This window comes from Macaca mulatta, chromosome 10, assembly GCF_049350105.2.
Source record: "Macaca mulatta isolate MMU2019108-1 chromosome 10, T2T-MMU8v2.0, whole genome shotgun sequence".
NCBI lineage: Eukaryota > Metazoa > Chordata > Mammalia > Primates > Cercopithecidae > Macaca > Macaca mulatta.
This window is the reverse complement of record NC_133415.1, coordinates 112,971,068-112,983,909: the sequence shown is the minus strand read 5'-3', so window position 1 is coordinate 112,983,909 and position 12,842 is coordinate 112,971,068. Positions and strand designations below refer to the sequence as shown.

General features: G+C 40.4%; 1 protein-coding gene across 1 annotated transcript in view; it reads right to left on the bottom strand.

Moving 5' to 3' along the window:
- Positions 1-12,842, bottom strand: part of LOC107000344 (uncharacterized) — a 246,946-nt gene that overhangs the window by 93,180 nt on the left and 140,924 nt on the right. Inside the window, exon 4 of the mRNA XM_077949069.1 lies at positions 9,427-9,505. Coding sequence (XP_077805195.1) covers positions 9,427-9,505 — 79 coding nt within the window. The remainder of the gene's footprint in view (positions 1-9,426; positions 9,506-12,842) is intronic.

Sequence of the window (12,842 nt, the reverse complement as noted above, 5' to 3'; positions counted from 1 at the left end):
CAGAAGACAGGAGGATGGAGCAAAGTCAGAGGCCTTCTTGCTTCTCAGGTTCTCCTGTCTCTTGCGGCTCAAAAATACGCATGAGTATGACACGCCAAGGTACCATACTCTATCACGTTCTGAGCCCAAACACATACACACACACAGACACACACACACACACATACATGCACACATACATATATACACACACATACACACACATATAAATGGATCTGTCTTAGTTAGGACTGCTATAACAAAGTATTATAGACTGGGTGGCTTAAAAACAGACATTTTTTCTCCCCGTTTTGGAGGCTAGAAATTCAAGATCAAGATGCCAGCACAGCCTGGTTCTGGTGAGGACCCTTTCCAGGCTGCAAACTGCCACTGACATGGAGAAAAGAGGGCACGAGAGCTCTCTGGGGTCCCTTTCATAAGGGCACTAATCCCATTCATGAAGGCCCCACCCTCATGTCCTAATCACCTTCCAAAGCCCTATCTCCTAAGACCATCACCTTTGGGGTTAGGATTTCAATGTAGGAATTTTGAGGGGATACATTAGGTCTATATCAGGGTGGACATTAAATTGGTGCCATATCAATGAAGTTGGTTGAGTGTGTCAATGCCAACATCCTTGTCTTGATATTGTACTCTAGTTTTGCAAGACTGGGGAAAGCTGAATGAAGGGTAGGCAAGATTTATCCACATTATTTCTTAGAGCTGTGTGTGAATCTACCTTGTCACTGGGGAGTAGCAGGACACAAAGGCATCTGTGAGCTGGGGAGCATCAGTTTGGATCCCTACACCACTCCCTGTTGTCTCTGCAACCTTGGGCCTGTTACTCAACCTTCCAGAGCCTCAGAGCCTTCAATACACAATGAAGGTCATGGTAATGCCAATCCCAGATGGCACCTTTTTAAAAAAAATAATAATTTGTTTAAGTTAACCAGAGTCAGTTTTTGTTGCTTAGAACAAAAACAATCTTTGCTTTTTTGTTGCTTAGAACAAAAACTAATACAAATCATGTTATTTTATAATAGGCAATCAAGTGACTAAGATATATATTTTGTCATCTGGTTGATGATATAAAGGACTAGTCTACAGCAAGACAAATCTTTTGCTGCAAACATACACACACAAAAACTGGATGAAAGATATATATTAAAAAGGTGAATTTTACATGCTTGTGTTATTTTCAAGGTTAGAGAAAGGTCTACCAAACGAAGGCAGATAGTCCAAGATCCCAGAGAAAAGGAAAACATATTTAGATGAGGCGAGTATTCTACATTGCTTTCACTTCGAGGTTTATTTAGTTTGCAAGTTATATGGGCAAAAGGCTGAGAACCTGAGCAGAAAACCAAGCATGAAGTGGGAGCTGAGCAGAGCTTTTGGCAATTTATAGGGATGGGAGATGAAGGTTGTATTCAAGGACATGATGGCTACCAGGACACATAGGTCCAAGAGCTTGGAGAGAACGCAAGCACTGAGACACAAGCCCAGCATTTCTACTCTGGTTTTCCCCTTGAGATATTTGCCAGTGTGTAAGTGGGGACTAGTGAAAGGCTAGAAAGACGAGCACAAAGCAGTTCTAGATGTCGGAGACACTAAGCACAGCTTTCAGCAGTCTTACAGGCCTAAAAATGTAAAACTGAAGTTTTACTGGGAAAAGGGGCAAATAGAAGGAAAACGACCCTGTCTTATGGAGTAGAAACCCAGTCCTGAAGTGATCAAACTAATTCTGATTAGCCTGAGTGGTCTTCCCCTAATATAACTGCCTGATACAAACTCAAATAAAATAAAATTCTTCTCTGGAAGATTATAATACCGTAGAGAGGCTCTGCACCATCGGTCAAGAAAAAGTTCAAAAATTAGCAAGTATACCATGAAGTAAGACACAGAGAAAAAGCAGACAACAGAAGCAGATCCATAGATGAGCCATACATTACAGTCATAAGGTATGGATTTTTAAAGAACTATGGTTAATATATACAAGAAAATAAATAAGAAAATGGGGAGTTTTAGTAGAGAGTTAGAGTCTCAAACTGAAACTGGACATCCTAAAACTCAAAAATAAAGTAACTGAAATTACATACTCTGTAGATGAGTCTAACAGCAGATTAGAGAGAACTAAAAAGAGGATTCATGGGCTGGATGATAGAATAGAAAACATCCACTTTGAAGTGCAAAAGGGGAAAAATGATAGAAAATACACATGTGATTATAATACTAAATATACATACTAACTACAGTCCCCAAAGAGATGAAGTAATAAAGGTGGGAAGAAGCCCTATTTGATAAGGTGATGGTCAAGAATATTTTAAAACTGATAAAATTATAAAACTGTATATTCAAAAATGTTATGAACCCTAAGATGTTTAAATAAAAAGAAAACCACCCCTGGGGGATATCTTAATGAAATAACTGAGAATCTAAGACAAAGAAAAACTACAAAGCAACCAGATTTAAAAAAACACACACACACTTTTTTTTTTTTTTTTTTTTTTTTTTTTTTTTTTTTTTTTTTTTTTTTTTTTGAGACAGAGTCTCGCTCTGCCGCCCAGGCTGGAGTGCAGTGGCGTGATCTTGGCTCACTGCAAGCTCCGCCTCCCGGGTTCACGCCATTCTCCTGCCTCAGCCTCCCGAGTAGCTGGGACTACAGGCGCCCGCCACCTCGCCCGGCTAGTTTTTTTGTATTTTTTAGTAGAGACGGGGTTTCACTGTGTCAGCCAGGATGGTCTCGATCTCCTGACCTCGTGATCCGCCCGTCTCGGCCTCCCAAAGTGCTGGGATTACAGGCTTGAGCCACCGCGCCCGGCCCACACACACACTTTATCACAAAGAAGTAACAATAAAACTGACAAGTAGGATACAGGAAAAGAAAGCCACACTTAGGTTCTTTTTTTCTCCTCCCTTTTAAAAAAAAAAAAAAATTATTTAAAGCTTGTGTGACAGTAGCCACACTTAGGTTCTTAAGGAGAAAAGCCACATGAGGCATTACTTGCAAAGGAGTAAACAGTAAGCATTACAGTTAACTTCTCAACAGAAATGGTAGAATCCAGTAGATAAAACAATGACACCTTTAAAATGGTTGAAGAAACTAATATCCAACCTAGAATTCTATGTCCAGTGAAAATGTCATTCAAAAGTGAAGATTAATAGACATATTTCCAGACAAACAAAAGTTAGCAGTCCTAACTAAGATATTAAAGAGATATCTACTGGTATAATACAATGATCCTGCACAGAAATTCAGAAAGATGTGGAGAACAGAAAAATGTATGTAGATATATGGATCTCTCTCAAGAATTGTTCAGAGTATTGAATCATAAGAGCAATGCTGTCTTGTGGTTCTTGAAATATATATAGAAATAAAATACACTGATAACACAAATGGTAAAGGGGTTAAATGAAGTTAAAGTGTTCTAGGGTAATTGAATTGTCTGGGAAGTGGCAAAAGTGCTAATTAGATCAGACAGAGGCACTGTAGTGACTCAAGAATACATGTTATAATTTCTAGTTTACCTATTAAAATAATAGCAAAAGAATGTATAACAAGGTAAAACGGGGAGAATATAAAATCATGAAAACATTGATCCATATAAAAGAAAGCAAGGAAGGGAAGAATAGGTAACAGAAAAAACAAATAGCAAAATTATAAACTCAAACATATTAGTACTTGCATAACATGTAAATGGATTAAATGCTCCAGTTTAAAAAGCAAGACTGTCTGATTAGATTTTTTTTTTAATGCATGATATAAAAGAGACACACTTTCTACATAAGGATACTAACAGGCTGAATATTAAAACATGGGAAAAAAGGCATGCACACAGTAATCAAAAGAATGGTGGTTTCCTAGGCTGATATGCAAATCTGTTTTAAAGAAAGGAGCATTACTAGAAATAAAGAGGGATGTCTCATCATGGCAAAAGAATATATCAGGGAGATATGATCATTTAAAATTTGCATGTACCTAATTAACACACATTCAAAATATGTAAGACAAAACTTGATAGGAATAAAAGAGGAAACAGGAAATCTACAATGAGTATGATAGATTTTAACACACCTCTCTAAGGAATAGAATAAGCAAACAAAATGCCAGAGAAACATACAGAAGATTCATGCATCCTGACGCGCCTGACTTAATTTACATGTGTAGAACACTTCACCCAACAGCTGTAGAATTTGCATACTTTTAAAATACATGTAAAACATTTTACACACACACACACATATCAACATCTCAATGATATATCAACGTATCAAAATGTGTGGTATGCAGCTAAGCCATGCTTAGAGGAAAATTCTTGGTCTTAAATGCCTATGTAGGAAAGAAGAAAGCTGAAAGACCAATTGTCTGACTATCAATCTCAAGAAATTACATTTGGAAAAACCAAAAAACCTGAAGTAGAATGAAAGAATATAAATGAAGACATAGGATATATTCAAACAGAAAACAAGGCTGGGTATGGTGGCTCACGCCTGTCATCCCAGCACTGTGGGAGGCTGATGCAGGAGGATCGTTTAAAGCCAGCAGTTCAAAACCAGCCTGGGCACAGCCATTATTCAAAATTGTTCTGGAGCTCCTAACCAGGACAATAAGCAAGCAAGCAATCAATATAATAAAACATGAAAAGAAAAAGATAAGACTCTCATATCTAATACTATGTAGAAAATCCAAAAGAATTCACAAACTAATTGAATTATTAAGATAATTCAGCATCACTGCTACATGCATGTCAATACACAAAAGTAATTTCATTTTAATGCCAGTAACAAGCAACTAGAAACTGAAATGTAAAGAATAGTATTTACAAGATCAGTAGAAATGTATAAAAGCCAGGAATAAATCTAACAGAAGACTTGCCAAATTCCTATAAAGAAAAACAAACAAACAAACAAAAAAACACCATAGAAAATATAAAAGACCTAGGTAAATGGAAGGATATATCATGTTCGTTGGATTGTAAGAGTTCTTAATGGAAAGGTGCCAGTTTTCCTCAAATTGATGTATAGATTATAGGCAAGCCCATAAAAATCCCAGCAGGGCTTTTTTTTTTTTTTTTTTTTTAGACACTAACAAAATTATTCGAAAATTTACATAGAAAAAAAAAAAAAAGCAAAAGCAGTGCCAAGTATGCCTGGAAAGAATCACAGAGTTACATGTCACAGGACCCAAAGCAGGGGGTGACTGTGGAGCCACAGCCAGTGAGACACTGTGGCCTTGGTGCAGGCACAGGCCAGGTTTCTTAGCCAACCTCAGCACTACTGACATTTAGAGCTGGGTGTTTTTTTTTTTTTTTTTTTTTTTTTTTTTTTTTTTTTTAGGGAATGTCCTGTGCAATGGAGATTGCTTAGCAATATCCCTGGTCTCTACCCATGAGATGCCAGTAGCAGCCCCTGCACATACCTGTGACAACAAAAAACATCTCCAGAAATTGTAAAATGTCCCCTGGTGGGGGAAAAATTTACCCCCGGTTGAGAACTACTGGAATAGAAAACAGAGTCAATAAAATGAAAAATGAGATACAGACCATACATAGGGTTCTTTGATTTATGACTAAAGAGATATGGCCTCACACTATAGGCAAAGATCTATTCCCAAAACTTTGGTGCTCTAAATATGAAAGGTGAAAATTAAAATGAAGTTTCTAGATGACAATATAAGACAATATCTTCACGGGCTTGGAGCAGACAAAGATTCCTGAAATAGGGCACATAATAGCACAAACCATAAAAGGAAAAAAATGACACTGGATTTCATTAAAATTAAGAACTTCTGTTGAACAAAGGACATGCTACAAGATTAAAAAGGACAACCATAATGTTGGAGAAGGCATTTCTAAAGCAAATATCTGACAAGGACTACTGTCCAAAATAGATAATTAACCCCCACAACAAGAAACAGGCAGATGACCCAATTAAAGATGACCTAATATAGAGTTCTTGAGACACTTCTTAAAATAATATAAACACACGGCAATAAACATAAGGAAAGGGAGCCTTGTTAGTCATCAGGAAAATGCAAATTAAAGTCAAAAGAAGATACCACTCTATCTTATTAGCCAAATGAGCTAATGGAACATTATGAGCTAATGAACAATGAGCTAATGGAACAATGGAAAAGATATCTAAAATGAAAAATCAGACAATACCTAGTGTTGGTGAAAAGTTGGAACAACAGAAACCCTCCTATGATGCTCGAGGTGTTCCTATCCACACAAACACTAGCAATGCCTGCTAATGTTGGCCATTGGCTCCTCCCTGCCTCAGTGTAGCAGATACCCTTGGTGACCCACCCAGGCCATTTTATGAGCCAGGGCACCAATGTCCCAGCTCCTGAGAGGGTTAGCTGCTGAGGTCCCACACGTTTTCCAGAGAATGATTTTGCTGATGGGAGCCATCATGCATACAGATGCTTCACAATGTTATCCCCACCCCTCTGGGATGACACCCAGCCAATGCCCGGCTGATGCAAAGATACCAAAACCCTCAGAGGATCAATGCTGTGGTGCTGGTCACCCCCCAGAGCTCCCTATGGCATCAGGCTGCCCTGGACTCTAACTGAATCCATATATAGTATAGCTTCTCCCACACTGTCTCCTCCTTCCCTTGCTTCCTCCCAGCTTCCTCCTGAGAGCACCCTTTCTATAAATCACTTGCACATCTCAGATTCTGCTTCCGGGGAATGTGATCTAAGTTATCCAGTAATTCCACTCCTAAAAAGAATTTCACTCAATAGAAATGTTTGCATGAATCCACCAGAAACAGGAACAAAAATGTTACAGCATTGTTATTTATTGTAGGCATCCCGAATGGCCCTCAACAGTATAATGCATAAATCTTCTTCTTTGGTGGAATATTACATTGCAATGAACATGAACACACTACAACCACACACAACATGGGTGAATCTCCCACACATAATGATGAGTGAAGGAAGTCCAACACAAAAGAAAGCACACTGTGTACACATTGTGTGTAAAGTTCAACAATCAGAATTAATTCCTAATGATAGACCTTCTGATAGGGATTAGATTTTGAGAAAGCTGTAATTGGGAGGGGGCAGGAGTGTGCTTCCCAGATGCTGATAAACCTTCTTTTTCTTCCTTGGAGTAGGTAAAGACCCATTAACTACACAAAGTATTATTTATGTACATTTATGTATGTTATACTAAGTATATTTTAAAAGAGATCATATTGTTATATATCCAGTAATAAATTATACAAATGCACTGCTTGCAGAAAGTCGACTGATAATTCTTTATTGATTTTCTTTCTAGTATTTTATTATTCCTCAGGTCTCTTTCTGCTGAATAAGGTAAGCGCATTTCAACAATGTTTTCTCTACCTAAGTTGTCTATTCGTCCAGAAGGAATTGTATCCAGATTACTCCTAAAATCCTAAACTTCCTGATTCAGTTACCCCTGAGGCTTTCTCCATCTAAATCAATCACTCAATAATTATTGGACACTAGGAACCAGGCGCTATTATAGGCTCTGGAGACGAAGTAGTGACTAAGACAGGTGTGGTCCTCTGCCTCATGGGGCCTACAACCTCCACAAAGACCCACACCTGGGAACTAACACCCATCAGTTCACTGGGAGACCCTTGGAGCGCAGTGGAAAATAAACATTTTCAAAACACTGAGATAAAAGCATCTTTCAAGATAATGATAGAGCACACGCAAGGTCATCAGCAGCGAGTACCGGAGATGGAGACCAGCACAGCCACCCTTGAACTCACCAAAACCTCCAGAACGTCTGTGCCCCAAAAGGAAGGCACAAGGAAGTTCAAAATGTCTGAGATTGAATTTCCCACCAGCCTTCCAGGATATTGCTTGAGAGTCATATTTAATTCAGTCTTTTACAACATAAAGAAATATGACATTTCTCATCTTCCTCTGTGTGCAGACACAAATCCTTTCTCACTCCAAGGCAACAACAGCAGTAACAGAACGAGAACGGCTAAGCAGAAAGCCACAGCCCGGAGCGGCTGAGCTGGGGACACGGAGCACCAAGGAACAGAGTCGGGGGGTCACCGGGAGTAAATGTGGGTCTGAGTGTCCACTGTATCTTACGGAAGTGCTGATATCCAAGCCTTTTTGACCATAAAAACATCAGTTTCACAAGGTGTGTGCTAATGTTCCTAAGCACTAAGCATGGTCTCCCACTGGTCAGCAGAGTTCAGCGGGGTCCCTCTCAGCCACCAAGAGGTTCCATCCTGGTGGAAACACCTCAATTACCTGACTAAAAAACACCTCAGGCCGGGCGCGGTGGGTCATACCTGTAATCCCAACACTTTGGGAGGCCAAGGTGGGCGGATCACAAGGTCAGAAGATCAAGACCATCCTGGACAGCGTGGGGAAAACCCCATCTCTACTGAAAATACAAAAATTATCTGGGCTTGGTGGCATGTGCCTGTCATCCCAGCTACTCGGGAGGCTGAGGCAGGAGAATCACTTGAACCAGGGAGTCGGAGGTTGCAGTGAACCAAGATAGTGCCACTGCACTCCAGCCTGGGCTGTTGTCTCAAACAACAACAACAACAACAACAAAAACTGTCTGACGCCACAACTACCTGTTCCTGGGCCAACAGGACTCAGGCCCAACCTGCATTCCCTACAGATGCCTCCTGATCAAGTGAATGGTGTGACTTTTTTCAAATGATCAAATGCTGCCCAAAGATTATGAACTAAGTACAGAAAAATATCCCATTTCATTACAGACAAGGACTTCTGAATGTGGCTCCACCCAGAGCACAGCGGTCCCAATGCCCAGGCCATGATGGGTTTTTATGCCTAGCTTATAAGAAGAAGATATTCTTACCAGGAAGTGGAAAATGCATCCAATTTCCACCTGTCTCTTAATGAGATGAAATCAGTTACATTAAACAGAAAAGTACAGTCAACCTGGGCTATTAATTAGGAAGATCTAAACAAATCTTCTCCCATCATTCCCTTGCAGTTGGAAAGTCAAAATGTATATTCATTAAAATTAGGTTCTTAGAGTGTCCCTGCTGTGTTTATGTCAAGGGGATTTATCTATACAGGCCTTCCCAATGCTTCAAGAGAATCAAACCATGGGTTTTGCATATCTCTCTTAAGGAAGGCCTTAATGCTCATGCAATTCAAATCACCATTCAGCTGTCTGTAATTTCAGTGACAACTGTCCCCGTCGCACATACATGCACCACTAATCAAAGACTGCAGCCTGAGCCTAAAGGCTGAGAAGATGTGCCAGGAAAGTGGCAGGCCTGGGGATTCTGCAGAGAGCAATAGACTTGAAACCAAATGCAAGAGGATTTTGTTAGCTGAGTTTACGTGCACTCAACCCCAGCTACAGAGTTGCATAGGGAAGAAAGCTGTCGTAACATACAAACATCCCCCCTATAAAGGACCACGAGAAAATTAGCCCCTTTCAAATGTCCCCGCCCACTCACCTGTAGCTCCCGCCCTGGTGCATCCCAGCACTGCCTTCACAAGCCCGTTCCCACCACGGGAGGCTCATGTTGTCAGCATCTAAAAGGACAAGACAAATTGGTTTCAGAGGAAGTGTAAAGATCTCACAAATGATGTATGGTGTTATGAAATAGATAACTGTGATTTTGGAAAACACAGAGTCTTGTACAGAGGCATTCGCAAGAGGATTCTTCGGCCGAGACAAGAACTGAAAAGAGAACTTACGAGAATGGTGACCATGCAGACATTTTCAAAGAAAAAATAATTTGAATTAAGAAACGTTCTTGGCAGAGTGGTTATAGCATCTTTATAACAGTCAGTTAAAACAACCCAAAGCTCCATCAGGAGAGGAATGGATAAATGATAGTACATGCATAGCAAGAAATAGCTCACAGAAATAACAATGAGTGAGTTGCAAAGAACAGTCGCCAGGATGAGCCTCACAGATGACAGACAGGCTGGGTGAAAAGCCAGACGCAAAAGAACTCACGATAACAATTCCATTTATATGAGGTTGGGGAAGAGGGGAAACTAGCCTGAGGTAAGGAAAGTCAGCACAGCGGACACGTGTGGGTGGGGAGGAGTTAATATCTGCAAAGAATCATGTGAGAAGACTCTGGAAGGTGGCAATGTTCTAGATCTGCATCTGAAAGCACCCGGATGTGAAAGTTCACTGGGCTGAATACAGAAGACATGCACTGTGCTCAAGTAATACGTTACTATAACTCATTTCTACATAAAAGTTTAAAGAATATTCTTGCAAAATTGATGAAGCCCTTGAATGAAGCCCTTGAATGACTCTCCAAAATGTCCTCTTCCTGATAGTTCTGTGAAAGTCAAGCAGAAAGGGAAGGATATTTTATTGTGCTGTCATACAACCTGGTTTGGAAAATTCTACAAAAAATAACACTCACCAGTCACAAAAGGACCACCATGTGTCATTTCACTTATATGACGTACCTAGAGTGGTCGAATACATAGGGAGGGGAAGTTGCATGGCAGCTGCCAGGGGCTGGGGGAAGGGGGAATGGAGAGTTGTTGGTTAATGGGGACAGAGCTTTAGTTTGGGATGATGAAAAAGTTTTGGAGATATTTGAAGGTGATGGCTGTACAATGGGAATGTTCTCAATGCCACTGACCGTATGCTAAAAAATGGTTGGTTAAAATGGTACATTTTATGTTACATATATTTTACCACAATTAAAAAAATTGGGAGGAAGTCAACTTGGTTTACTCTTTCTCTATTTTAAAATTAGCTTATAGTTATGATTATAATGTAAATATTAATTATAAGATAAACATATCTTCCTAGTTTCATTTCATTATTTTAAGATGAAGTTTCAACTAAGTTTGGGTTTGGGGAGGGATTTTCTTTTTACTGTTTAATAATAAAAAGCAGGTGCCCATTGTAAGGAACTAACTTGTGAAGCCTTTCTCTGGGGACCCCATATCCTAGGGTCCCAAGGACCCTTTGTTCAAGGGTTCTGCCAAGATTGTATTCAAATTTCTTTTTCTTAAAATGCATTTTAACTATTTTCAAAAAACCTGTAAAATAAAGAGCAACATGCTTAAATGTCATATATACCAAATTATAACACAGGTTAAACTGTGTTTGTGCAGAACTTCGAATAAATTCTCACGCAATTTTTGTGCATAATTTAATTTCCTTGAGCATGTTTTACTGCCTAAGAAGGCTGTCACTTTGAGTTGTACATTTAAAAAATTCAGTGCTTTTTCCATTTTACTCAGAAAAAATTATCTAAGCAAGCAAGCTGATAAAGCACACACATGCCTCTCTCAACTACATGCCAGGCAAGACAGGGAAGCACGTGTGTGGGGCGTGCTCCAGCATCACACGCAGTATGCCTACATGTATGACACATTGTGTATGTACACCGTAGGTATCACAACAAGAACATTTGTCACTGAGATACCAGCCAAAGCCTATGTAGAGTGGTCATTCTCTAACAGCCCCATTCTAAGTACATTAATTTCCATGATCTCATTTCAAACTATTTTCATATCTCATATCAAATCCTTAAAACAATCCCACAAGGTAGATCATGTTCTTCTCGCATTTTACAGAGGGAGAGGATAAAGTGAGGTGGAGTGAAGTCATTGGCCCAAGGCCACACAGCTAGTGAGTGGGGAGAACTGAAAAACAGAAGCATTAAGAGGCCAGACCCTGGCCTCCTCACCACTGCACTAAATGTGCACAATGGTGAGTGCACACCACATTGAGGTTGAACCTTAGAACATATAGATATTTCAGCACTTGAAATTTTAGGGCACTTCTTGTCTGATCTTTCTATTTAAGGAAAGAAATGTGGGCTGTTACCGGATATTATTGGCAATGCTGTACAAACACACAGGACCCGACAGGTTTACTACTCTGCCATTGCTGTCTTGACATTTTTAATAACTTTTGAACAAGGGATCCATCTTTTCATTTTGCATTAGGTCCCACAAATTATACACCAGTCCTGATTGTTAGTGTTTCAATTCACGTTGGAAAATGTTTCCTACTGCTTCTCTTTCAATCACACTGATTAGTGTAATTGATGAGATAGGAAGGCAAGGTGTTGAAAACATCTACAATTTTTACCTCTACACCAATATGAAGCCTAACATTCTTAATATTCTGCAACCAAAACAAAACACAAAAGCAAATCTGACCTTGAAACTAACATGAGGTGCAAATGTCCTCTGTCCCTTCTGTGGTGGGCACACGGTGCTGTCCTGCCACAGTTGGTACCCCCTCCCCTGGCCATAACGCCAATTTTTGTTTATGGTCTTCACCTCTCCATGCTCAGTCCTGGTACATGTGCAGCTCTGGCCCCAGCTTCTGGAATGGAGCCTGGGACAAGTTAATCAACTCAGCTCATTCTCGGGCACATGGTCCAGCTCAGTCCATCCAAGTGACTCTCTGGACTTGGGTTAGCCCCGGCTTTCCTGGCTGGACGTGAGGAGTATGGCCATCTGGCCACCATGAGCAAAGAGCAGGTCAGAGAATGGAACCAACTAGACTAGGTAGCCCTGGAGAGACTGAGTTGGTTGTTAAATTGTCAAAATACCTGCATACTTGCTGGCAAATAGCCACTGGCCTCAGGCCCTCCAAGTTATCCCTCTACCACCTGTCGCCCCAGCCCCTCCCCTGGTCCTCCTGTATCTCCCCACAATGCAGCAACTGAAGAAGTAACGCTGGCACAGCAGGGGTCTTCCAGGAGCCCTCGATGCTTTGGCCTGTGTTCCTTCTGGTTCCTCATTGCCTGGTGGCTACACAGTTTGAATATCTCCCCTGGAGCCACCAAAAGGAAATGCAGCAGGGAATTGGAGGGAGAGACACCAGCTCCCACGGAGGGCTTGAGCCCCTGTGTCAGCCTGCCCCCAAATCCAG